This window comes from Schistocerca cancellata, chromosome 2, assembly GCF_023864275.1.
Source record: "Schistocerca cancellata isolate TAMUIC-IGC-003103 chromosome 2, iqSchCanc2.1, whole genome shotgun sequence".
Classification (NCBI taxonomy): domain Eukaryota; kingdom Metazoa; phylum Arthropoda; class Insecta; order Orthoptera; family Acrididae; genus Schistocerca; species Schistocerca cancellata.
In genome coordinates, this window is record NC_064627.1 from 444,462,836 (window position 1) to 444,487,686 (window position 24,851).

The window sequence follows — 24,851 nt, forward strand, 5'->3', positions numbered from 1 at the left end:
CTTTTGTTCGTCTTCTCCGCAAGACTTTCTGTGTAACCGAAACCCTTTTAATTTGTGTGTTTTATCGTGTAAGGGAAATTTAACGGAATGTCTAGAGTACCCACCTGAAGGACCTCACATAATGTTATTGTTCAGAGTCAGTCTCCACTTTTCGCCCACATGCATATAGCTTGTGTAAATCATTTCGTAATTCGCTTTGATCTTCTGACGACCTTACTAGAAGGCAAACGACGTCAACATCTGCAAACAGTCTAGACATTGTCTCCTAAATCGTCTATATAGATTAAGATCAGTACTGGTCGTATAACACTCGAACCTAGTTCCTGAAATATGTCAAAAGCCTGTCTAGACCAGTGCTCTGCAAGCTACCTTACGGAGTGTGGCAGGAACCAGTATTGGTATCACCACCATTTCTTTACTTTCCTCTCCGTTCGCTAACGTACGTCTGAAGGACGACTGTCAATAGGCCAATGTATAAGGTCTTGTTTCTCTGATTTTCTTGTCGTGTTAAAATCTCGAGGCGTATGTGTAAGGACGTAATATGTTGCTCGACTCTCCTTGCAACGTATACTCTCGAAATTTATAATAGTAAGCCTGTCGGTGATGGACACCACCTTTCTTGAAACGTCTATCACTGTAGTTAGACGAGCATCTCTGTGGCGCTCTCGCGTACATTGAATGAATCCCTCGCGAAACGTACCCCTAGTATGTTTCAGGCTGAGGAAAAATATTCAAAAATTTCTCGAATGAGTCTTTCGTAAAGCATTTGTTTCGTGTATGAGCTACACTCTTCCAGTGGATTCAACCTGGGCATCTGCTTTTCATAGAGCTAGTTCTTTTGTGATCATTCCGCTGCAGATTATTGATGGCTATTACTAGATACTGCACGTTTGTTTCTTCTTTCAGTAACTTACCTTCAAAAGTCAGCCAGATTTATGAACAATTCCTCTACACTGTTCCGCAAGAACTGTGACTACTTGCTCATCATTCCTTTGTCCTTCTTTAATCCAGCCTGATACGGTTCGCGTACGCTTGTGCAGCTTCCAATATGGGCCGTACAATTGTTTTGAAATCCATAGTTTCCCCATACAAACAACAGCTCGAATAATCCTCCCTGCCACATTTACTCCCAGATTCTTGAATTGCGTGACCAGATTCCAGCTCTGTCACATAAACTGTGAATGGAAAGCTTACATCACTAGTACGTTTCATAAATTGCAATTATGAACGAGGCCGTGCTGAAAATTAACGCTTCCGAATTTTAATGTGAAAACTTTAAAGCCTTTTAAATAATAAATTTTATTAGCATTCTACATCTTCTAGGAACGTATGCTCATGGAACTCCAACAGTAAAGCACACCGTGATGCACAACGCCTCCCTTGTAGTGCCAAGTCCTGAATGTATTTCACTTTTGATCTCCTTGACACTTCCACGCCGACTAAGTGATCCTGTAAACGAAACACGCTGCTCTTGTTTGGATCTTCCTCTATCAGTTCTATCTGGTATACATCCTAAACTGATGAGCAATATTCAGATTTCGTTGGATTTTATAAGCTATCTCCTTTCCGCATGGACCACATTTCTTGTGGATTCTTCCAATGGATGTCAGTCTATCACCTCTGTCTGACCTTCAGTTAGCTTTATGTGGTCGATTGCTAAATCACTTCACACGAAATACGACGGAATGCTGTTGGTTGGGTCGATTTCTTCTCCCATTCTTGTGAATCGGAACTTGCGCCACGTCTATTACGATCTCATCGTCGACGGAAAATTGAACTCAAACTTTTCTATTTTTCCTTCAACTTCGGTGACTTTACAACGGCCGGCCGCTGTGGTCGAGTGGTTCTAGGCACTTCAGTCCGGATACACGCGGTTGCTAGGGTCGTAGATTCGAATCCTGCCTCCGGCATAGATGTGTGTGATGTCCTTAGGTCAGTTAGGTGTAGGGGACTGATGACCTCAGATGTTAAGTCCCATAGTGCTTAGAGCCATTTTTGACTTTACAACGCTTGGTATTAAGAGGAAGCTGTCATTATTCTCCCCATTATTTGAAGACCTGAATGTATTTCACTTTTGATCGAAAAGTAATTACTCATGGCTGACCTGTCATCTGATAAGATTCACAATGCAAATAACCTCCTCCGCCAAATGAATACACATTCGTTAGCATACTCCGATGTAGCATTAAAATATAGGAACTCTGACTCTACTTGGTTACCTCTAGCTACGGTTTTTTAATAGGTAGATGAGAGAAGTAATGCTGAAGTTTGGTAGGCTGTCGACGTCGACGGAGACTGGACACCAGCTCCGATGGAGAGGGTCGGTCGTAAAGGAGCGACCATCACCTTTCTATGGAGCCGCTACATTCGCTTGTTGCAGTTTGGAGAAATCATTATTTCTATCAGTACCCGACCTCTTAGCTACACGACTCGATGATGATCTGTTCCTCTACTTCCTTTTGTCAATGAAACATGCTTCACTAGAATCATCGACGAAACATCCAGTTGATAGGTGCAGCATTTTGTTAATAGCCTGCACCATAATATTTCATAGTCGATTAATTATCCATAAGAAGTTCATGAGGTGGCCTGTAATCAAAAGCATGCCATGGTTGTGCAGCACTGATTACAGTATCAGTATATTCTAAGTGATAGTGTTTCATATTGTGTGTGTGTGTGAAATCTTATGGGACTTAACTGCTAAGGTCATCAGTCCCTGAACTTACACACTACTTAACCTAAAATATCCTAAGGAAAAACACACACACACACACACACACACACACACACACACACACACACACACACACACACACACACACACCCATGCCCGAGGGAGGATTCGAACCTCCGCCGAGACCAGCCGCACAGTCCATGACTGCAGCGCCCAAGACCGCTCGGCGTTTCATATTGTGACAACACCTATTACCAACCTCAGACATCCTAATTGCTCTCTCTTTATGCCGCTTTTTGCCGGCAACGAGATGAATGTAATAAGTATGTCAGGTTTTTGGGTCGTGTCTGTCTTCTCCGAAAATTATTTTATCCGAGCTCAGAGTATTATTTCCCTCAGATGTTACTGCTGCGTGACCAGTAATTTCTCAGGGGTTTCGAGATTCTCTGATTACTTGGTTAGCTACCGCAGTACAGAGAAATCGGGTTATCCTGTAGTTTGATCTAATCATTCAGTGCAAAACACCCTCCGAAATATAAGCCCACAGTGGTTGTGAGAAGATGTGCAGCCGCGTGTCTACGTCAACGCCTTAACTTGCTATTTAGGTCTGGTACGTTCTTGCTGACTTTGAGAAGCACGTCGATAGACTCTTCTGTTAAAATCTTGTATAACAAGCTTATTTTAGAATAAAAGTCGGATCTATATCTAACATACGTCCTATTTTAGTTAAATGCTTCGAGAACAACAAAATAATTGCAGTTATCACACTGTGTACGAACATACACCAGGAGAGAAACTGCCTTCTTCAGTGACAGATGTGTTCGGTTTGTGGCATTTATCACTCTCTGATATATAAATTCGTCATATTGCGTCTACTTTTTTATTTATTTTCCTTCCGATACTTCACCAACTACTTATTGGTATAAATGGTGCATTTAGCAATTTTAATATTAAATTGTTAAACTGAAGATGTAATTGGAATTAAAATATGTTTCACAGCTGATACCAATATGTAAATAAAGGAAATTGAAACATTTAACCTAACAGCAACAATGAAAATTAAAGAGAAGGTAAAACAATGATGCTGCATAAAAACAAACCAACTTAGAAAAATAAAACCTAAGACGTAGATTTTCGCCAATCACCTTGCCGATTACACGAATTTTCTGCAAAGACATCAGATCTCCTAATACCTCAACAGAGACTTCAGTATGGGAGTAGTCATTGTTCTACGACTATTATTAACCGCCGGTATATTTCATCATAATCGGTGAAGTGAAGTGTCCTGTGGTATGTAGTACTATTGATTGCTTTTACTTTATACAGCCGTCAACATGTTTCTGAGTCTAGACACGGATTGTAAACTGCTCAGCCAGTCAGACTTTACGAGTGAAATATGGAGATTAATGAAAATTTTATTTGTTACATTACAGTATCGCTTATTAAAGATTGGTTTTGGCGATCGTAGCTCGACGTGCTAACACAGACATCAGCGTAGATATGAGCTGTGGCAGTGATGGACAAGGGCGTCGAAGCTGCAAATTTGGCGAAGGGCGCTTACGGAGGGTCCACTGGCGTAACATACACTGAACATTATTGGCACTTGTGCCAATATTATTGGTAATAATCCCACTTTCGCTGTTGCTGGTCTTAGAAGGCGTAGCCAGATTGGTAGGTATCCTCCATTACTAGAGTGATTACTCACGGTACAGGTGTTTAGAGTTTGCGCCAGCTAAGATGCCCGTTAACCGCCAAAGATCTGGGTCTGTAAAATGGTACTAAGTGGACTGTCATGCATTATTCAGGAGCTTCCGGGTCGGTGCTACCTTGTTCGAATTTTCTGCAGAGTTGTACTTGGATCACATTGTTCAACGGCGAAAGCCATAGGGCCAATATAATAGTGAGAGAGGCGGTGTAATGAATGACTCTTTCACACTGCAGCGGTGTGGGCGCAGTTGAAATTTCGTGGCAGATTAAAATTAGGTGTCAGACAGGGTTTCGACCTGGATCTGTACCAATCGCGATCTCTGCTGTAAGTTTTATCTCACTACTTGTGCTCACAACTTCAGTTCGAGGGCCAGGTTCCATAACCGACCCCAGCCCGATACAATTTTTAATTTGCCAGGTTGTTTCAGACAGTGTAACGGCTAAGACCCTGAAATCGTATGTTGGAGGAGTGGCTTTAAATCACCTATCATTCAGCATTTTCTTTACATCATTCCAGACAAATCTCTTCCTCCGATAGCGCTATGTCTCCATCTCTAGTGACCTCGATTTTGACGCGACGTTACATTGTAACCTTTTCCTCTCGTTTTTTCCAATACTCTACCGGTCGAGTCCTGTGTGAAAGACTACCGGTGGCGGAGGGATGACAACTCGTTACCGACCGTAAACAAAGCGGCGACAAGTCGGTGTCGCTTTCAGTGAAGTGGGTTAAGCCGCAAGAAGCGGACGCGGCGTCACGGCGCGCTGCTAAGTGGCCCGCGGCTGTACAAAGCCAGCGCTGCCGACCCGCTTCCGCACAGCCCGGCACATACGGTACGTGCCGCTCGGAGAAAAACTCCCAGAGCTCACAACCGGGACACGCGATCGTTAAGAGTGAAATCATACCATCTGTGCCACAAAAGGGACTAAAGCGGTCTTCACCGTGAAGTGAAGTGAGAAAGAACGGTTAGTGTTTAAAGGTGTGTCGTTGTCGAAATTCTTCCCGACGGAGCACTACTTGGAATTAGATTGGAATGGCGAAGGAGTTCGACCCTCGCTTGTTTAAAGAACAGTACCGGTATTCTTCTGAAGTGATAAGAGGACACTACGGAAAATTTTTAGCCAGGATATCCAAATGTGAATTCGACGCTACAATTCCGGAATGCAAGTCCGGAGTTGTAACCATGGCGCCACCTCTCTTCACGTCCATTAGATGGTCACTGAGCAAGATGCCGTGGTGGAGAGGCACGGAACGCACATTCGGGGCGATGGCTGTTCAAATCTACGCCCGGCCATCAGGATTTGTGTGTTCAATGGCTTCCCTAAAATCGTTTAATACAAAACGCAAAGTGGTTCGTTTGAGAATCAAGCGGTCGGTTTCCTTCCCTTCCCTTTCCTTACCCTAATTCCGAGCTCCTGCTCCGTGTCCAGTAACGTCCCTATCGGCTGTTTATAAAGCAGTTCTAGTGCAACAAGGTAAAGATTACTCGATTTACTCAGCGTTCATACTAGAATTAAATAAGTGGTGCAGACATCTGACACATAACCCAAAATCTTACGTTATAGTCTCCTGCGATCTTCAACTGAATAATGTCACTAACGCTGGGGCCTGGTGGCGAATGAGAAGGCTAATTACGGGAGGAAGGGGTGAGTAAAGTATCCAGTGCAATAGAGAGCGCTCACAGAGGCCATTTCAAAGTCTTTGCAACAAACGTGTAGGGGTGATATCACATCAAGGTGGATACTTTTTGTCAGATATAAAATGATTGCTGAAGCTAGTGTCGTTTTATTGAATCCCCTGGTCCTGGGACGACAAGATTTCGCCGGACTACCGGGGTCTACTAACCAGGTGTGCTACATCTGCATACTGCCTACCCCAGTAAACTGATAGCATGATTTTCAATAGGAAAACCTTAAGAATGAGAGTCTGTAGACTGAGAGAGATACTTTAGAACCTCGGCGTAGTCCCTTTCACGTACAACAGATGACTGGATTATAGGCAACACACATTTCATACGAACACCGCAGAGTGCCTAAGCCCTGCCGCCTCTCAGGGGCATTACCAATCACAAAGACGCCTAACGTTTCCAGGATGAGTCAGCGAGCATTTTGCCTCTAACAAAAGTCGTTTCCCATGACGTTATCTATCATTCTTATACATTTGATACAAAGATTCTGAAACACAACATAAGCACTGAGGTTCAGTACTCCAAACAGTCATGCTAACACTCACAAACTACATCTTGTACAATTCTTTCCTATCTGTACAAACTTCTACAACTCATTCGAGGCATAAACAGCTTAACTTTCTGTGGGCAGTTCTTTGTAATTCAGTTCCAAATCGTCCTTCTTTCTTTTCATTTAATTCCTAGTCTGTGAAGCGTCCCTCTCAATTCCTCATTATCATTCGTTTCTTTTCTTGTGTGTCCTTTCTACGGCATGTGTAAAAAGTTATTTAGTTACCTAAGCTTAATTTTAAATATTTCGTGTAATTACATTGACGAGCTGAAACATTATGACCACTTGCTTAATAGCGCGTCTGTTCACCACTGGAAGGCAATATGGAAGTGATTGTGCGTGGAATGGATTCGAGTGTCATTGGTAGGGTTCCCGTGATACGTGGCATCAAATGCGTTCGCTCAAGTCATGCAGTTCCTGCATGCGGTAACAAGAAACGCTATTCAGCCTACCAGGCAAAACGTTTCCATTGATTTATGATGCATCTAGATGTTCCAGTGCCCACTATAGTATTAACTGATGACATCGTTGGGTCAACATGAGAAGACATTTGCGTCATCTACTGCAGTGCCCCTTGTTCAACAATTGCGCTCAGCGATGTGCTACGAAACATTCGTTCTAGCCTAGCAGTAACCTCTGCCATCAGATGTGCCACGTATCGCCCCCCTTCATACTGCTGCCAAGTCTCCGAGCTCTACGTTCTGTGATGAGGCGTGGACATCGAACACTTTGTCACCTGCTGCACGAGAACAGCCAACGAACTTCACCTACGAGGTGCTCGTAACTAGACACCGAGCCGTAACTGTCTGCCCTTGGTCAAAGGTTTGAACCGTCGCTACAATAATTCCTCATTCGTCTCTGCGCCGCTTAGACTTCTGTTTCCCTAAACGCCTCCAGGCACCAGTCAATCCCTCGTTGGGCAGTGGTCACAATATTCTGGCTCGTCAGTGTGTGTTGTATTTCATAATGTTTTTTTTACTTGTTTGAATATATTTTGTTTGATCCATTAACAACTGCCCGTTTTTTTTTCGTGTCGTCAACTTCTAAACCTTTCAGATCTTGCTGTATACTTAGTGCTTTTTTCCTGTTTTGTAAATGCTACAGCTTCTTGACAGTCGGAACATTCCAGGATATGCCGTTAATTAAGAAACCGCGATTTTTCCAGCAGCTATAATGAGTTCGCTACTTGCGAATTAATATCAAATTCCGATTTTCTCACGCAACCGTACTAAAGATTTAAAACCTCAAAAGACCTTCATCAACGTAGTAATAGTATGGCGACATTTTAGTGAACAAGTGGAAAACCGCAATATCTTCTGCCGCCAGAAATAGTATGTACCAGGATCTAGTGTTCATGCAGTCATTACATAGAGCAGGAACTCACTCAAAGTGTTAATTTCGCGTGAGGGCAAAGGATGCACATCGCATGTACCAGCCTTTAATACAATGTCAGCAGTCGGTCCATCAACGAGGAAAAGAACTACTAGAGTTACTGACTCCAGAAAGGAAAAAGAAAGTCTAAATGAGCAAAATTTTATATTTTCCGCATAGACACAGCAGTTGCTGAATAATTCTGAGAGAACGAAATAGAACAGTTGCAGCAAAGCAACATAGCTGCATTATTGAATGAAAGGCCTATAAAAAAGAAATTAGCCTCTTCTTTCGCAGCTTCTGAAGATATTTCATCTTTAAACAACCACAAACACTGAAAAAATGCTCGTCTATACACTCCAAAAGGTGTGAGAGTTAACGTGTTAGTCGCTGGAAGTAATAGATTCAAACCACACCAATATTCTGATTTTTGTACTCTGTGGACTCTGAGCGACCTAAGACAACTACTGGGAAGGTATTTAAAACGAAAACGGACGGTTTATTTACCAATCATAGTTTAAATTCGAGATTGTGCCCATTATCTAATACAACTATCAAAGGGAGGTAACCGAAATCTTGCTTCGTTTCCTTACCTCTCACGAAATGGCTGACGGCGTTTGTTTACGAGGTGAAACCACGCTGCCATCAGTCTCTTGGACAGCGTAATGCCTTAGAGTTTTCGACGATGCAAAGGAAAAGGAGTGGGTCTTTCTCCATTTCAGGGCGAGAAATGTAGCGGAGATATTTTGATGCAGGGTCTTCTGTAATACAATACGTAGAGCTGGCCGAGTTTTGACTCATTGTAGAATCGGACGCTTTTCACCCGAACACCAGGCGAACTGCTGCTGGGGCAGAGGGCGTCTCATTTGGGAACTTTTGAGAGGGGAATCACAGCTTCACAGCTAAGGGAAACCATCGAAAACCTTGGCTACAACCGAGGGATGGAAATTATTTTTTATCTTGGACATCACTTTCCACAGAAACACTTCGTTTTTATTTTAAGTATTCCTCTTTCGTTCTTTGCGACTAGTGTTGGGATCACAGCTCCATTCTTACGCAGTCTTTCCTGCCATCAACAAAGCCACAATGCCAGAGCAATTTTAATTTCGCTGCGACCTGTGGTGATTGAGCATGCTAGCTTTTAGCTTCGTGGATGGCAGAAAGGACTGTCTGAGAATGGATATCCCACCCATAAACGAGCCGCAAAGAACGGAAGTTTAACAAATAAAATCAAAGTAACAGAGTAACATTGATGACTCCTTAGAGAGTGCAGTGTAGCTGTGTCGCCACCGAGAAGGTTGATGCAGATCCGACGAGTAGTGTGATGGGCAGAATGACTGGAATTCTGATGTGAAGAAGCTGCGGTCTTTTTTTCTTTCCTCTCTTCCTCCCTTCTTGTGAAACTGTCGCTCTGCCAGTGCGGCCCCGCCGGCGCGCCACTAATGCGACACACGCCTACCCTCTTGCCGACAGGTGCAGCAGCCAGAGCAGCAGGAGCGGCAGCAGCCACTGCGATGCGAGAGGCCCCCCGCGGCCAGACGTCGTCTTCACGAGCCCCGCAGCCGTCCACCGAGCGCTACTCCGCAGCGACCGGCCGTCGCCCACCAGTTCCTCCTCCGCCGGCAGCCTCTCACCTCTCATAATGTGGACAGGACGCGGACCTGGGTCTTGACGAACTTACTTCTCGCGAACTCTACAGTTTTCGAGACTCTCCCTGCCGCCATAGCGAAGGAGGCAGTGAGTTCGGAGCCGGACTCGGGCAACGCGGCAGACCGTTCGAGTCGTGTTCCGGCCGGGAGCGCAGTGCAGTGCGGTAGGGCGGAGACAGCGCTGAGCGCGCCGCGTGAGGAAGTAGCGTGGCGACGCCCGCGGAGCTCGGCGCGCCGGCAGCCCCACCGTCCCCCCTGGATCCCCCGTGGCTGTGCCCACAGAGGGCCGCGCTCCACCAGCACCAGCCGCAGCGGCAGCGGCAGCAGTCTCCGCCACAGGTGGTGGTCGGCAGCAGCAAGCGCAGCGCCGCCACGCCGACGCCGACGCCCCCGCCGACGCTGCCTGCCGGTAGCGCGAGCATGAAGTTCTCCGGCGGAGACGCCGAGATCCTGGGCGGTGGCGACACGCTGCTGCTGTCCGCGTGCGGCTGGGCTGGTGGGGCCGCGCCCGTCGTCGACCACTTCCTGCTCGACAACAAGCTGGACGCGGCGGCGGCGGGGGCGGGCTCCGATCACGACGACTCGTCCGCCAAGGCGACCATGGACGCCCTCGACAGCCTGCTGCAGGCGTCGCCGCCCTCGTCTGCCGGGGGCCAGCCGGGGGGCGCCACGTCCCCCGGCAGCTTCGCGGAGCTCAAGCCCCTGCCGCCCTTCACCGGCTACACGGGACACCTCAGCATCAACGGCATCTCGGGACACCACTTCCACGCGATAGCTGCCGGGCCCTCCTCTCCCCAGAGCCCACAGCTCCCCGAGGCGAACAACAACAACGCGCACGCCACCAACCACAACACGGCGACTAGTTTCAAGCAGCAGCAACAACACCAGCAGCACCCGCACCAGCAACAACCGCCGTCGCAGCAGCAGGTGCAGCCCGGTGGACGGCCTACGAGCAGTTCCGGAGTGACGGGGGCGACGCTGTACTACGCCGTGAGTACGACGGCCGACCAACCGGTCGTCTCATCCTCGACGGCGTCCGTCGGGGGTGTGGTCAACATCAAGGAGGAGTTCATCGACTACTCGAGCCTGATGGGTGGCCCGGATATCGAGGACATCGCGGCGCTGATCGGCTCTGCCATCGCAGACACGACGGTGCCCAGTACCGTGGCGGAAGGGCTGGCCGCAGTTGCGGCGGCGGCTGCGGCGAGCGCGGGCAGCGGGCAGGCGCACGGCCAGGCCACCCCCGACGACACTGCCGGCTCGCGGGAGAGCTGGATGGAGTTCGACGCGTGGATCGACACCGCCTGCTCCGGAGAAGCCAAGCCCGTCATCTCGGCCGAGTCGCTGCAGGAGTTCGTGGCCGCTGCTGCTGCGCAGCAACACCAGCAGCAACAGCAGCAGCAACAGCAACAACAGCAGCAGCAACAACACCAGCAACAGCAGCAGCAGCAGCAACAACATCACCAGCAGCAACAGCAGCAGCAACAGTCGCAGTTCGAAGGCAGCTCGGCGTTGCAGAGCCTGCTGAGCTGCCAGTACCAGTCGTCAGCGGCCATGCTGCAGCACATGCTCAAGAGGGACACGTCAGCTGCGGCCGCCTCTGTCGGTTACCATATGCCGCTCCTACAGAATCGGTTGCAGAATGGACCACCCAACGGCAGCGTCAAGGTAATGAACATATGAAACTTAAACACATGTTTTCTTTACGTTTATCTCTTTTGCTGTCTCAGTTTAATATCAGACTACTAATCCAAAGATTACGAATTCGATAGCAAGGTGATGATAGCACTTAACAAGATTTGTATACAGGGTGTCCCAAAAATCACCGCCAAACATCAGGGACAGGTTCCTTACAGCAAAACAAGAAAAAATGTTTAGTAAACAAGAACACACCTTAAGGCGTATGAGCACTTGTTTATCTTCGATACTAGGAAACGCATCCCTTCTACTGCAAGCTCCTTGCATTTCATTTCTTGGGAGGTGGTAGTATGAACCAAAATAAGCAAAAAATTTCAAGTAAACATGGGCTTTAAAACGCATGCCTTAAGACCTATAAGAGCTTGCTCAGTTGAAGAGATGTATTTCACACTAGCGAAGATGAACAAGTGCTCATAACTCTTAAAGCATGCATTTCAGTCCCCATGTTCACTAGATATTTTTTTATTATTTTTGTCAAAACATCCTCCTCCGAAATTATGGAAACCAAACACCTTGCAGTAGAAGACATTTGTTTCATATTACACCTCTTAAAGATGCATTTTAGAGCCCATGTTTGTTAGACGTTTGTACTTATTTATGTATAAGCAACCTGTCGGGCTGTTTTTGGAACAGTCTGCATGTCAGAAATGCCTCGGTTCGAACGCCACGTAAACATGTAGGTTTGCAGGTACTGGTAGACCGGAGGAAAGTGTGAACGTATTATCTTCAACAGGACTACGACTGTAGACACTGTCATCGTACAGTCTTTTCTATCTCCTTCCTGGTCGAAGTTGTCCATTTCGTCATCAACTGTCATTTGATAGTTTCCTCCAGTTTCTCCAAAGTGATCGTATTTTGTTGCGATTCCTTCGAAACTACGTATTTCAAAAGCGGTTTGTTTCTTCAGATTATACTGCACTGTAAGTCTGCCAATGGTCCTTGTAAAATATTCGTAGCCGAATGGGTAAGCGTCAGCTTGCGCGGCTGAGCCCTCAGTCGCTTCAAGGATTTTGTCTTATCTCTGCTGCCACTTCTTGCAGTGACATTATAAAGTGAAAAATGGCTAGACGCTTCGCTGTTCGGAGTCCACATTATGAGACTGTTGGGATCTCTAAACAGGTTGGTTATGTCAGCCCAAGCGTCAGAGTAAGACCATGCCTAATAAAGCACTGTGGATTTCAGCCCAACTTTGGCGGACAGCTTCATGTATGAAACGTATATTTTAACGGTTCTTCTAAGGAATAATCGAAACCTTATGGAACTCAACCCTGTTCGTTTCTCCAGAAGTTTACGTTACTGGTAACGAAATTTCCGTTACTTCCACCAGTACCACGATTACACCGTCTAACTGCACATGGTTCAGACAGCGTTCCTGTAGAACGTTCATATGATCATGAGTGCAGTGGCTTTAATGGTGGTTAATGGTACAGAAAATCGTAGCAAAATTCAAAAAAGCATCTGGTTGCGTATTGTACCCACATAAATCACCAGTTTCTATCACCGTTGCAGCTCTCCATCCATAAAGGGTATACTGAGATAGTGTCTGTGTCTGTCTGTCTGTCTGTCGAATAGGACAAATCTGCGTTTATACATTCATTCAGTTGTGTCTATGTTTCTGCCTTGCAAACTTCTCCCAAAACTCCAAAATAATGTCATATATCACAGAGTGCTAAGCCAAACTGTAAGCTCAGTACTCCAGGGGGTGCGCTATCCTATGTTGTCGACGTGAAAATTGGTTGTAGTTTCCGATTTCCATTCTTTTTCTTTTAGTACGAAGTGTGACGTCTGTGCTCATTTAGTGGGCGTATGGCTGCAAATTTTTCATCCTATGTTTTTTCGAAGCTCTTAGTTTTATTTACCCTTTTAGCTATATTTAATCCAGCGCTGTACTGGCGTTGTCCAACCAATATCATACATCTCCCCAGCAAGTAGTGAAATTTGTTACATCCCAAAAGCACTAATATGTACTCCTTTGGAGTTACTTTTCTGTATTGCTAGAAACGGAACTGGTTATTGTTGTAACGTTTTCATTGTGAGCGGCTAAGCACAACTAACTGCCACACGGGACGGGTTTCTGTCATTTATTTAGCGTATTTGTGATGGCTGTTTTTGATTATGGCAGCTTCGAATGTGCTGAAGATTTCTGGGACAAACTCAAGGCATAAGATGTCTTCAAGAAAGACGTTAAGTAGGGGACGGTTTGCTTTGGGAGCTGTCTGCGAACCTCGTGCATCACCACTCTTCGTTTAGCTGTTGTCGGTGCAGTCTCTTCTCGAGCAGATGGAAGATTGCTCAATTTCCTGCCTGTGCGGTTAGCAGCACTCCACCTGTGATTCGGAGCCGTTATACGGGTAGAGGCCTTTGAGGACAATGTGCCGTTGGTGGTAGATAGTAGTATCCGAAGTGGGTCGCACCCACACGGGAACTACGGCCCCAGTGACACACTGACTGATACTACATCAGTGACTTGCACTATTTATAGGTTTGGTGTCAGGTGTTATGTAGAGCAGGAAACCCAATGGAGAGCTCAAAAAGAATACTGTCACTAGCCAGAAATTATTATTACCGCTAATATGGAAGCGTTTCAAATAATAAAATTCACTAACTATTTTATAAATTGTAATACCAAGAAGGCTAAATCGTGCAAAGAGTAGGCACACGACAATTGACAATTGAACAAAATTTTGTAAATCTGTACTTCTGAACATTCTAAATGCTGCAGTCAGAGATGCTAAATGTAGTCCGACGCGTTTGTGGTTTCAAGACTCTAAAAGCGATTTCAGCGATTTGCGTACTGTCAGTCTGTCCTGCAACACACGGACTCGGACATCGACGCAAAAAAAATCCACACTCGTTGAGTGCTCCAGTGTCGAACGAACACTATGTGCAAAGCTACAGCGTTTGACCTGCCACGTGGACGATATGACGATCATACCGTAAATTTGCTCACGTGGTGTAGCTAAATAAATGCGCGTCACTGTGTATGCACTGCTACAATCTATTGGTCGTACACAAGCATGGCTGTAATATAAGAAAACCCTAGGATGGTAGGAAATGGATCATTCTGCCTCATTCGAATTCACTCACATTCCGAAATTGCGTGGCTTGGCGTAGACGAGGGATACTGGTTCTTGCTGTCAAGCTTCCACAATGTTTGACGATTCTTCATTATATTGGGCCCTAAAAGTATAACTCCACTGGTCGTTTGATCATCTTGTTGCAATAGCATTTTGACCCTACAAGAAAATTGTGTTACAAATCGTCCGAACGTTTTTTTTTTCCTGAATTAAAAGGCAATATGTTGTTTTTAAACAATAACATGAACCTTGCTGACTGCTTTGTTTGTTAAATCGTTTACATTTAGATTTGTTCATAATGACACTTGTGTTAGAAGTAAACAGAAAAAATAATTCATCTTTCCCAGTAAATCAGAGGTCTACTTTCAAGCCGGCCGCGGTGGTCTAGCGGTTCTAGGCGCTCAGTCCGGAACCGCGCGACTGCTGCGGTCGCAGGTTCGAATCCTGCCTCGGGCATGGATGTTTGTGATGTCCTTAGGTTAGTTAGGTTTAATTAGTTCTAAGTTCTAGGGGACTGATGATCACAGATGTCAAGTTCCTTAGTGCTGAGAGCCATTTGAACCAAGTGCTTCAATTTTTACAGCCTAAACAATAAACTAGTGCACTTGCTTTGGTCTCAGTCTGAAGACTAGATGACTTTCATTAGTTAGACTGATACAGCTGTGTTCCACAATACGTCTTCGAATTTTTTAAATAAATAGTTTCCGGAGTTGGCAGCCCATGAAAGTAACTGCTGCTCCTGGAAGCCATTTTAAATAACTTTTGTGTGATTTTGAAACGTATATATATTATGTACATATCACGTCTTTCTAAGAGAGATCAATTTGCTAGCTTGTTCAATGATAAAAAATGATCTCAAATATTTCCAGGCAACTTCCTTGACGGAAGTGATAATCCCTAATCATCGAGTATGCAGCCTATTAACGTCATTCTCATAGTGTTATACTCAGTCTTCTTTAGGTTTACAGAGTGCTGATCTCGATTATGTTAAATACATGAATTCTTCTGATGATAACAGGACACTTGGGAGTTACATACTAGGTGAAAAATATGGCTATTCAACTTCAAACTCAAGAAGATGAAGATATTGATGAAATATCACAATATAAACGGGAACAGCAAAATTTAATAAACAGGGACAAACAACCTTAAAAAAACGTAGTTGTGTTTCTCTAACGTGAGAAGTGAATAGCGGGCAACTAAAGCGAATTAAGATCATCTCTTCACGTATTACAAAAAAGATTATTACTGAAAGCAAATTTTTGTTACAGTTCGCATGTTGTTCTCAAAATAAGGAAAACAGAAATGAGGAAAATAAAAATCAAAAGCATTGTTGCAGTTTCGACAGCGAGTTGGAACCGAAATGTGAGCTCGATACAACCACAGAAGACAGTTAGGAAAGCTGCCGACACCGATTTAAATAACATTTACTCGACTATTGTACTTTTGGTCATCAACTCTAATAGAGGCTTCATGCAATTCTCGATCCATGTAGTCGCCAACGACCCTCTTCATTCCAGAATAGCTGCCACATCCAACATCAACAACAATCTGCTTGTTTCAGAGATTCTTTCTTTCTACCATCCATTCAACTACATTTTATAGTAACGAATCATGACGTAATATTTGCCCTGCCACTTATTCTATTCGTTTCATTGCACTTTACTAACTTTCTTTTTGTTCACACGCTTCATTCCACACTCGAACCGATTCGAGCTGCGATTGAAACACAAGGATTACATTTTTGGTTGTTAGTAGCAATTTCTTTGTATATAAATACGTTATTCCTTTTAAAACATGTTAATATGTATTTGTTGCATCTTCCTTCTTTCTCTCTTCTGCTTCCGCGATCGCAAAATTCGTCCAGTTTTTGAAGAATGTCTTGTCAAAGTTTAGCATTTACTCGTCGCTACCCAGCATATCCTCCTGTTGCTCACACTTTCCATCTGATTGAAGCATCTGTTTCTGCTACTGCTAACTTTCGGCGAACTCTTCTGTGTCATCAGGAACCGCATCATACTCATGTTCTGTCTGTAACCAACAACACCCACTTCAACACGGTGCTTCACTTCCCTCATTTCCTTTTCAGTACACAAATTAAATATCAGTGGCGCAGCGAGCAGTCGTGCCTCACACCGTTCCAGACATCAGCCCAGGGGGCCACGCACAGATACAAGGCTCCCCTTCCAGTGGACAGTACTTCCTGCTTCCTGTCGCCAATTAGTCTCTATGCCGAACTGTGGCAAGTTTTCACGGATTCCATCTCTTCACCTTTTCTTTGGTCTCTCTAGTGGTCTTCTTCCGCAGGGAGTTGAGTCTGTGGACTTCAAAAGGCCATCAGTGTTTATTCGTCCTAGCGGCACCCTGTGCCTCTACAAGCCGTTTGGGTCTATCATATTTGGTCTATTGTAGCTCTCATCCAGCTTACAATAGTGCCGGATCCTTCATTCCCCAGTGATCTCATGTTGTGCCTTAATACCTGCAGTGCGAAAACGAGAAGATTATCTAAACATTTTTCCTGGACACTAAATTTCGCAACAATATAGTCCTACGCCCCCCATGAACCGTGGACCTTGCCGTTGGTGGGAAGGCTTGCGTGCCTCAGCGATACAGATGGCCGTACCGTAGGTACAACCACAACGGAGGGGTATCTGTTAAGAGGCCAGACAAACATGGGGTTCCTGAAGAGGGGCAGCAGCCTTTTCAGTAGTTGCAGGGGCAACAGTCTGGACGATTGACTGATCAGGCCTTGCAACATTAACCAAAACGGCCTTGCTGTGCTGGTACTGCGGACGGCGGAAAGCAAGGGGAAACTACAGCCGTAATTTTTCCCGAGGGCATGTAGCTTTACTGTATGATTAAATGATGATGGCGTCCTCATGGGTAAAATATTCCGGAGGTAAAATAGTCCCCCATTCGGATCTCCGGACGGGGACTACTCAAGAGGACGTCGTTATCAGGAGAAAGAAAACTGGTGTTCTACGGATCGGAACGTGGAATGTCAGATCCCTTAATCGGGCAGGTAGGTTAGAAAACTTAAAAAGGGAAATGGATAGGTTAAAGTTAGATATAGTGGGAATTAGTGAAGTTCGGTGGCAGGAGGAACAAGCCTTTGGTCAGGTGAATACAGGGTTATAAATACAAAATCAAATAGGGGTAATGCAGGAGTAGGTTTAATAATGAATAAAAAAATAGGAGTGCGGGTAAGCTACTACAAACAGCACAGTGAACGCATTATTGTGGCTAAGATAGACACGAAGCCCATGCCTACTACAGTAGTAAAAGTTTATATGCCAACTAGCTCTGCAGAGGAAGAAGAAATAGATGAAATGTATGATGAGATAAAAGAAATTATTCAGGTAGTGTAGGTAGACGAAAATTTAACAGTCATGGGTGACTGGAATTCGAGAGTACGAAAAGAGACAGAAGGAAACATAGTAGGTGAATATGGATTGGGGCTAAGAAATGAAAGAGGAAGCCGCCTGGTAGAATTTTGCACAGAGCATAACTTAATCATAGCTAACACTTGGTTCAAGAATCATGAAAGGAGGTTGTATACATGGAAGAATCCTGGAGATATTAGTAGGTATCAGATGGATTATATAATGGTAAGACAGAGATTTAGGAACCAGGTTTTAAATTGTAAGACATTTCCAGGGGCAGATGTGGACTCTGACCACAATCTATTGGTTATGAACTGTAGATTAAAACTGAAGAAACTGCAAAAAGGTGGGAATTTAAGGACATGGGACCTGGATAAACTGTAAGAACTAGAGGTTGTACAGAGTTTCAGAGAGAGCATAAGGGAACAATTGACAGGAATGGTGGAAAGAAATACAGTAGAAGAAGAATGGGTAGCTCTGAGGGATGAAGTAGTGAAGGCATCAGAGGATCAAGTAGGTAAAAAGACGGGGACTAGCAGAAATCCTTGGGTAATAGAAGAAATATTGAATTTAATTGATGAAAGGAGAAAGTATAAAAATGCAGTAAATGAAACAGGTAAAAGGAATACAAACGTCTCAAAAATGAGATCGACAGGAAGTGCAAAATGGCTAAGCAGGGATGGCTAGAGGACAAACGTAAGGCTGTAGAGGCTTATCTCACTAGGGGCAAGATAGATACTGCCTACAGGAAAATTAGAGAGACCTTAGGAGAAAAGAGAGCCACTTGTATGAATATCAAGAGCTCAGATGGAAACCCAGTTCTAAGCAAAGAAGGGAAAGCAGAGAGGTGGAAGGAGTATATAGAGGTTCTATACAAGGGCGATGTACTTGAGGACAATATTATGGAAATGGAAGAGGATGTAGATGGAGATGAGATGGGAGATATGATACTGCGTGACGAGTTTGACAGAGCACTGAAAGACCTCAGTCGAAACAAGGCCCCGGGAGTAGACAACATTCCGTTAGAACTACTGACGGCCTTGGGAGAGCCAGTCCTGACAAAACTCTACCATCTGGTGAGCAAGATGTATGAGACAGGCGAAATACCCTCAGACTTCAAGAAGAATATAATAATTCCAATCCCAAAGAAAGCAGGTGTTGACAGATGTGAAAATTACCGAACTATCAGTTTAATAAGTCACAGCTGCAAAATACTAACGGGAATCTTTACAGACGAATGGAAAAGCTTGTAGAAGCCGACCTCGGGGAAGATCTGTTTGGATTCCGTAGAAATGTTGGAACACGTGAGGCAATTCTGACCTTACGACTTATCTTAGAACAAAGATTAAGGAAAGGCAGACCTACGTTTCTAGCATTTGTAGACTTAGAGAACGCTTTTGACAATGTGGACTGGAATACTCTCTTTCAAATTCTAAAGGTGACAGGGGTAAAATACAGGGAGCGAAAGGCTATTTACAATTTGTACAGAAACCAGATGGCAGTTATAAGAGTCGAGGGACATGATAGGGAAGCAGTGGTTGGGAAGGGAGAGAGACAGGGTTGTAGCCTCTACCTGATGTTATTCAATCTGTATATTGAGCAAGCAGTAAAGGAAACAAAAGAAAAATTTGGAGTAGGTATTAAAATCCATGGAGAAGAAATAAAAACTTTGAGGTTCGCCGATGACATTGTAATTCTGTCAGAGACAGCAAAGGACTTGGAAGAGCAGTTGAACGGAATGGACAGTGTTTGAAAGGAGGATATAAGATGAACATCAACAAAAGCAAAACAAGGATAATGGAATGTAGTCGAATTAAGTCGGGTGATGCGGAGGGAATTCAATTAGGAAATGAGACACTTAAAGTAGTGAAGGAGTTTTGCTATTTTGGGAGCAAAATAACTGATGATGGTTGAAGTAGAGAGGATATAAAATGTAGACTGGCAGTGGCAAGGAAAGCATTTCTGAAGAAGAGAAATTTGTTAACATCGAGTACAGTGTCAGGAAGTCGTTTCTGAAAATATTTGTATGGAAGTGAAACATGGATGATAAATAGTTTGGACAAGAAGAGAATAGAAGCTTTCGAAATGTGGTGCTACAGAAGAATGCTGAAGATTTGATGGGTAGATCACATAACTAATGAGGAGGTACTGAATAGAATTGGGGAGGAGTTTGTGGCACAACTTGACAAGAAGAAGGGACCAGTTGGTAGGACATGTTTTGAGGCATCGAGGGATCACAAATTTAGCATTGGAGGGCAGCGTGGAGGATAACAATCATAGAGGGAGACCAAGAGATGAATACACTAAGCAGGTTCAGAAGGATGTAGGTTGCAATAAGTACTGGGAGATGAAGAAACTTGCGCAGGATAGAGTAGCATGGAGAGCTGCATCAAACCAGTTTCAGGATTGAAGACCACAACAACAACAACAACATAGTCCTACGAATTGGATATGTTTTATACACCAAGAGCCTGAAATTCCTTGAGAGACTGTGCGATTTAAAAAGCTGACTCAGGCTGAAGTACGATCCATTTGCGGCTTGGATCCTCGCTTTGATTTCTCCTTCACACATCGCGTCTTCTGTGAATAGTACACCAGCACTATTAGTCACACCCTTTTTGAGCCTAATCACAGTCCCTAACATTAAACATGTAGTCTCATTAGATATGTGTTCCGTTTCATTACACCACGTAGGTTGAAGTTTACCGCCGTTTTTCTTAATCGCTTAGAGAAAATACGGAGGTCGTTTCTTCGACGAGCACTGTCACGTTCCAAACGTTAGTGTTGCTTGGTACTGGGTGACGGGTTTCGGGAAGAAAGGATATAGTCGTATGGCCTAAGTGAGAGAGATCTAGACCTCACTATGTAGTAAAGAAATCCCTTTATTACAAGAGGTATGACTTGGCATAAATAGTGAAATAATGAACATTTTGAATGTTTTACAACTTCTGACTTTATTCAAAAAACAGTATCAACTCTTGATATGCTTGCTCTAAAAGAAGAAAAGATCAAGTCTTTACACAGAAACTGTAACTGACTAGCACCGTTCCGTCTACTTGAAATGAAACTGTCAGTACCTTCGACAGGGAACGCTTAAGTCCCTAGCTAAATTACTAAGATTCAATCAACTGTGCTGCAACTACTGCAATAACTGCTTAGCCCTGTCTGGCTGCCGAAAACGGTAGCCTGGGCTGTGAACGTCTTAATCTGACTGCAATACACTTCTCGGAGCGTCCTGTTTCCGAGTTTTATTCAGTCTTCCCCTTCGCCCCCGCCAGTTTGTAACATACCTTGTTGTCGAAGGGCCTTCTCCATCACATTTGCTCTAATTTTGCAGTATTCTTCGGAGACTAAGTGGAGAGAGGGAGGTGTCTGTCGCTAAATCATGTCTTAGACCTGATTCAGCCTCTTCATGATGCACAGGAACCCCATCCAAAGACTCGCTCCCATTATCGTTTTCTTACCCTCGCTCCTTGTCTGCAATTATATCATTGTTATTTTAACAGCTACAGTGCTATCGCCATATACCACCGTCGCTACCCTGGCGCCTCTGGTTAGTATTTTTCCCCACAGAATTTAGGAACCTCTGACATTTATTCGAGGGTCTATCAGTAAGCAGTGCAACACACTATTTATCTGTAAGCAGGTTATTTTTATTCAGGATTCCAATACACCATATTATTCACCGCTCTTTTGGCTACATAACCATATTTTTCGACTTAACCTCCGTTTCATGCGACGGCTGTACGTCACCTTACTGGGAAGGCTTGTATGCCCGCATGGCACCACTCTGCCGGTCGTCGTCGAAGACAACGTCTTGCTGCATCAGTAACGTCCCCATTATCTTGCCACTATCAACCTCGTAACGCGCAACTAATTCCACACAGATGGCCCTTCGTCGTTCTTTATTGTCTTCCGCCAGGCACCGAGTAACAAAGCAGGCACAAACCTTTGAGTACCCCAACTGGTCGACGGGTGTGTCTGCACTACCAACAGCGACGCCCAGTTGAGCAGCGAGGTGTCCGATTGTGATCAGTCGATCACCTCGAATGAGAGTGTCCGGACGTTCCAGCATTGCAACAGCCACAGCGGTGTCTGGCCAGCCGGAACAGGTTTGCGCGACCTTGTTGTGATGATGGCAGGTGCCTCGCCCGCCGTTGACCGTGCTATTGTTCATTGTCCGATCTCCGTAGATATACTGCAAGAGCCTATGCATATTTGCAATGCTCTGATTTTCCGCCAAAAGAAACTCAATGGCAGCTCTCTGCTTGGAAAGCAGTTACGTTACAGACACCATTTTGAGTCCACCACCATCGAACTCCATGAAACTGTAGGGGCAGATGCGGGAATACTCTACGACATCCCATGACAAATTTCGCTTTATTCCAACCAAAATTGGTCAAGAAAAAATAGTGTTGTATTACTTACGGAACGCCCCTCGTAAGTGCTATCGCGAAGCGCGTCCGTCGCTACCCTGGCGCCTCTGGTCAGTATTTTTCTCCACAGTATTTAGGTTACTGTAACATTTTATATACCGGGTGATCAAAAAGTCAGTATAAATTTGAAAACTTAATAAACCACGGAATAATGTAGATAGAGAGGTAAACATTGACACACATTCTTGGAATGACATGGGGTTTTATTACAACTAAAAAAAAAAAAAAACACCCCATATTCCTAGACGCGTGAAAGATCTCTTGCACGCGTCGTTTGGTGATGATCGTGTGCTCAGCCGCCACTTTCGTCATGGCTTTGAGGTTACCTGAAGTCGCAAGTGTATCGTGATCGACCGACATCTCTAGGGATGCTGAAAGACAACATCGGACGCCAGTGCCTCACCATAACTCCGGACATGCTTTACAGTGCTGTTCACAACATTATTCCTCGGCTACAGCTATTGTTGAGGAATGATGGTGGACATATTGAGCATTTCCTGTAAAGAACATCATTTTTGCTTTGTATTACTTTGTTATGCTAATTATTGCTATTCTGATCAGATGAAGTGCCATCTGTCGGACATTTTTTGAAGTTTTGTATTTTTTTGGTTCTAATAAAACCCCATGTCATTCCAAGCATGTGTGTCAATTTGTACCTCTCTATCTACATTATTTCGTGATTTATTCAATTTTCAAATTTATACTGAGTTTTTGATCACCCGGTATCTCTCGTCTCCTAACTTTCTCTTTGTTATGTTTCCCATGGGTACTACAGGACAAAGTCGATTTCCTTCCATACGTACTCCAGTCCCAGTAGGACTGTGTGCTCGGTCTCTAATTATCTCGTCGTTGACAGCTCGTTACGTAGTACGGAAACTCTAATCTTAGTGTGCACGTGTCTGCAGGCGGAGACGTACCTGGAAGCGCCGTCGTCCAGCACCCAGTACCTGGCGCACACTACCACGGGCAGCCCGCCGGGCGTGGTATCCACCACGGACACGGCACTGCTCATCAACGGCAGCAGGTACGGCGGGGGCGGCGGCATGGGGGTGGCGCGGCCCGCGCCTGGCCCGGGCTCGGCGTCGGCGGCGGCTGCGGCGGCGGCTGCGGCGGCGCGCATCGGCTTCGCGTCCCACCTGCCCCCGCGGCCGCTCAAGACGGCGCCGTCGCCCGACCTGCTGGTCAACGGCGGCAGCCTCGACAGCTTGGCGGGCGCCGTCTTCCCGCACACCACCACCGCCACCACGACGACGCCGGCGCCCTCCAAGAGCAAGAGCCGCAACCGGTCGCGCAGCAAGCAGCAGTGCGGCGTGGGCGCGCCCGGCGCCGCCGCCGCCGGCGTCGTCTACTCGGGCGACCCCGCGGCCGCCGCCGTGCTCGGCAAGGAGAAGCCCGTGCACCGCTGCAGCATCTGCAACCGCGGCTTCCTCAACAAGTCCAACATCAAGGTGCACCTGCGGACGCACACGGGCGAGAAGCCCTTCAGGTGCGAAGTCTGCGGCAAGGCGTTCCGTCAGAAAGCGCACCTCATCAAGCACCAGCAGATCCACAAGCGTGTCGGCCGCGATTGACAGCTCGGGGGCGTGGCCGGCGCGGACAGGCTGCTGGCGGCGCTGGTGGCGCGCCGCGCGGCAGACGAGCGAACCTCCGCGCTCGCGAAGCTAACGCTCGGCCGCCGGCTCTAAAGCCAGTGTCAGCCAAACGCTGTGATTCCCTGACACTCCGTAGAACGTTATGCGTTTATCTTCCCCATCGAGACAATCCTACCACTAGGTGACAATTCATTAGAAACGAACAAACAGTGGCGTGATTTGCCAGCCAGTGCTGAACTGTGGGGTTCGTCTCCATCCCAATCGACTGCATCGCAAACAAATCCGCGTGCATCGTTGTGACGCATAACTTTCTACCGTGTAAGTGTAAGAGCAGCCGATCGATCTCGTACGTGCGGAGAGCAGTACACTACGTAAAACGAAACAGAAGTAAAATAGGTATACTGTAGATTTAAATGTGTAAATGGCTGTAAATGCAAGGAAATAAGTTTCTATTTTGTGACAATTTCACAACTAAATGTGCAATTCTGAGATGAACTACCTGTGCAAGTTGAGCGCAGTAGGTGATAATGAAGTGTAGATAAAAAGTGAAAAGTGTAATTATAATGTATTTATAGCTGCAAATTAAAAGTAGCGTAACAGTTTCAAACTGCTTTTGAGAGTCGTTAAACTCATTTTCCTGTGCAGATTACTCAAATTGTTAAAGACATATTTCTTACGAACATTATCTCAGGTTAGCCAAAGAGTGCGTTGCTGCCTAATTTTATTTTTTTACTCTTTGTGTGTGTACGTATGTATGACTGCGTGTATGTTTGAAGGTACGTTTTTTTTACTTGTGTGCGGTGGAGTTGTTAACTTCCCTGTCTCTCACTAGACTATGTTCAAGTATTCGATTGGTTACGCATTTTGGTGCAACAGAGAGGGTTCACTGCAGAATTTAATTTTTTGCAGATAACTTAGTTCCAGTAATACATGATTTACTGCTAGCAATGAAACAGAGAATTTCAAAATTGTTACCTTATTTATTGTAGAAGAATCTAGGAAATCAATAATTTTAAATTAATTATGTTA

General features: G+C 45.2%; 1 protein-coding gene across 1 annotated transcript; it reads left to right on the top strand.

Annotated features, from left to right (window-relative positions):
* The first annotated feature begins 10,056 nt into the window (after positions 1-10,056).
* LOC126154901 (ichor) lies at positions 10,057-23,801 on the top strand. Its single transcript, XM_049916194.1, has 4 exons — positions 10,057-10,803; positions 10,873-10,995; positions 11,107-11,304; positions 23,136-23,801. The coding sequence occupies exons 1-4, from the start codon at positions 10,057-10,059 to the stop codon at positions 23,799-23,801; spliced, it is 1,734 nt and encodes a 577-aa protein (XP_049772151.1).
* Positions 23,802-24,851: the final 1,050 nt, after the last annotated feature.

Bases quoted from the DNA above. Each gene is read 5' to 3' on its own strand.
- LOC126154901 (XM_049916194.1), top strand. From the start codon at position 10,057: ATGAAGTTCTCCGGCGGAGACGCCGAGATCCTGGGCGGTGGCGACACG. The intron at 10,804-10,872 runs GCGGAAGGGCTG...GCGCACGGCCAG, and splicing joins CGACGGTGCCCAGTACCGTG to GCCACCCCCGACGACACTGC. The intron at 10,996-11,106 runs GCCGCTGCTGCT...CATCACCAGCAG, and splicing joins AGTCGCTGCAGGAGTTCGTG to CAACAGCAGCAGCAACAGTC.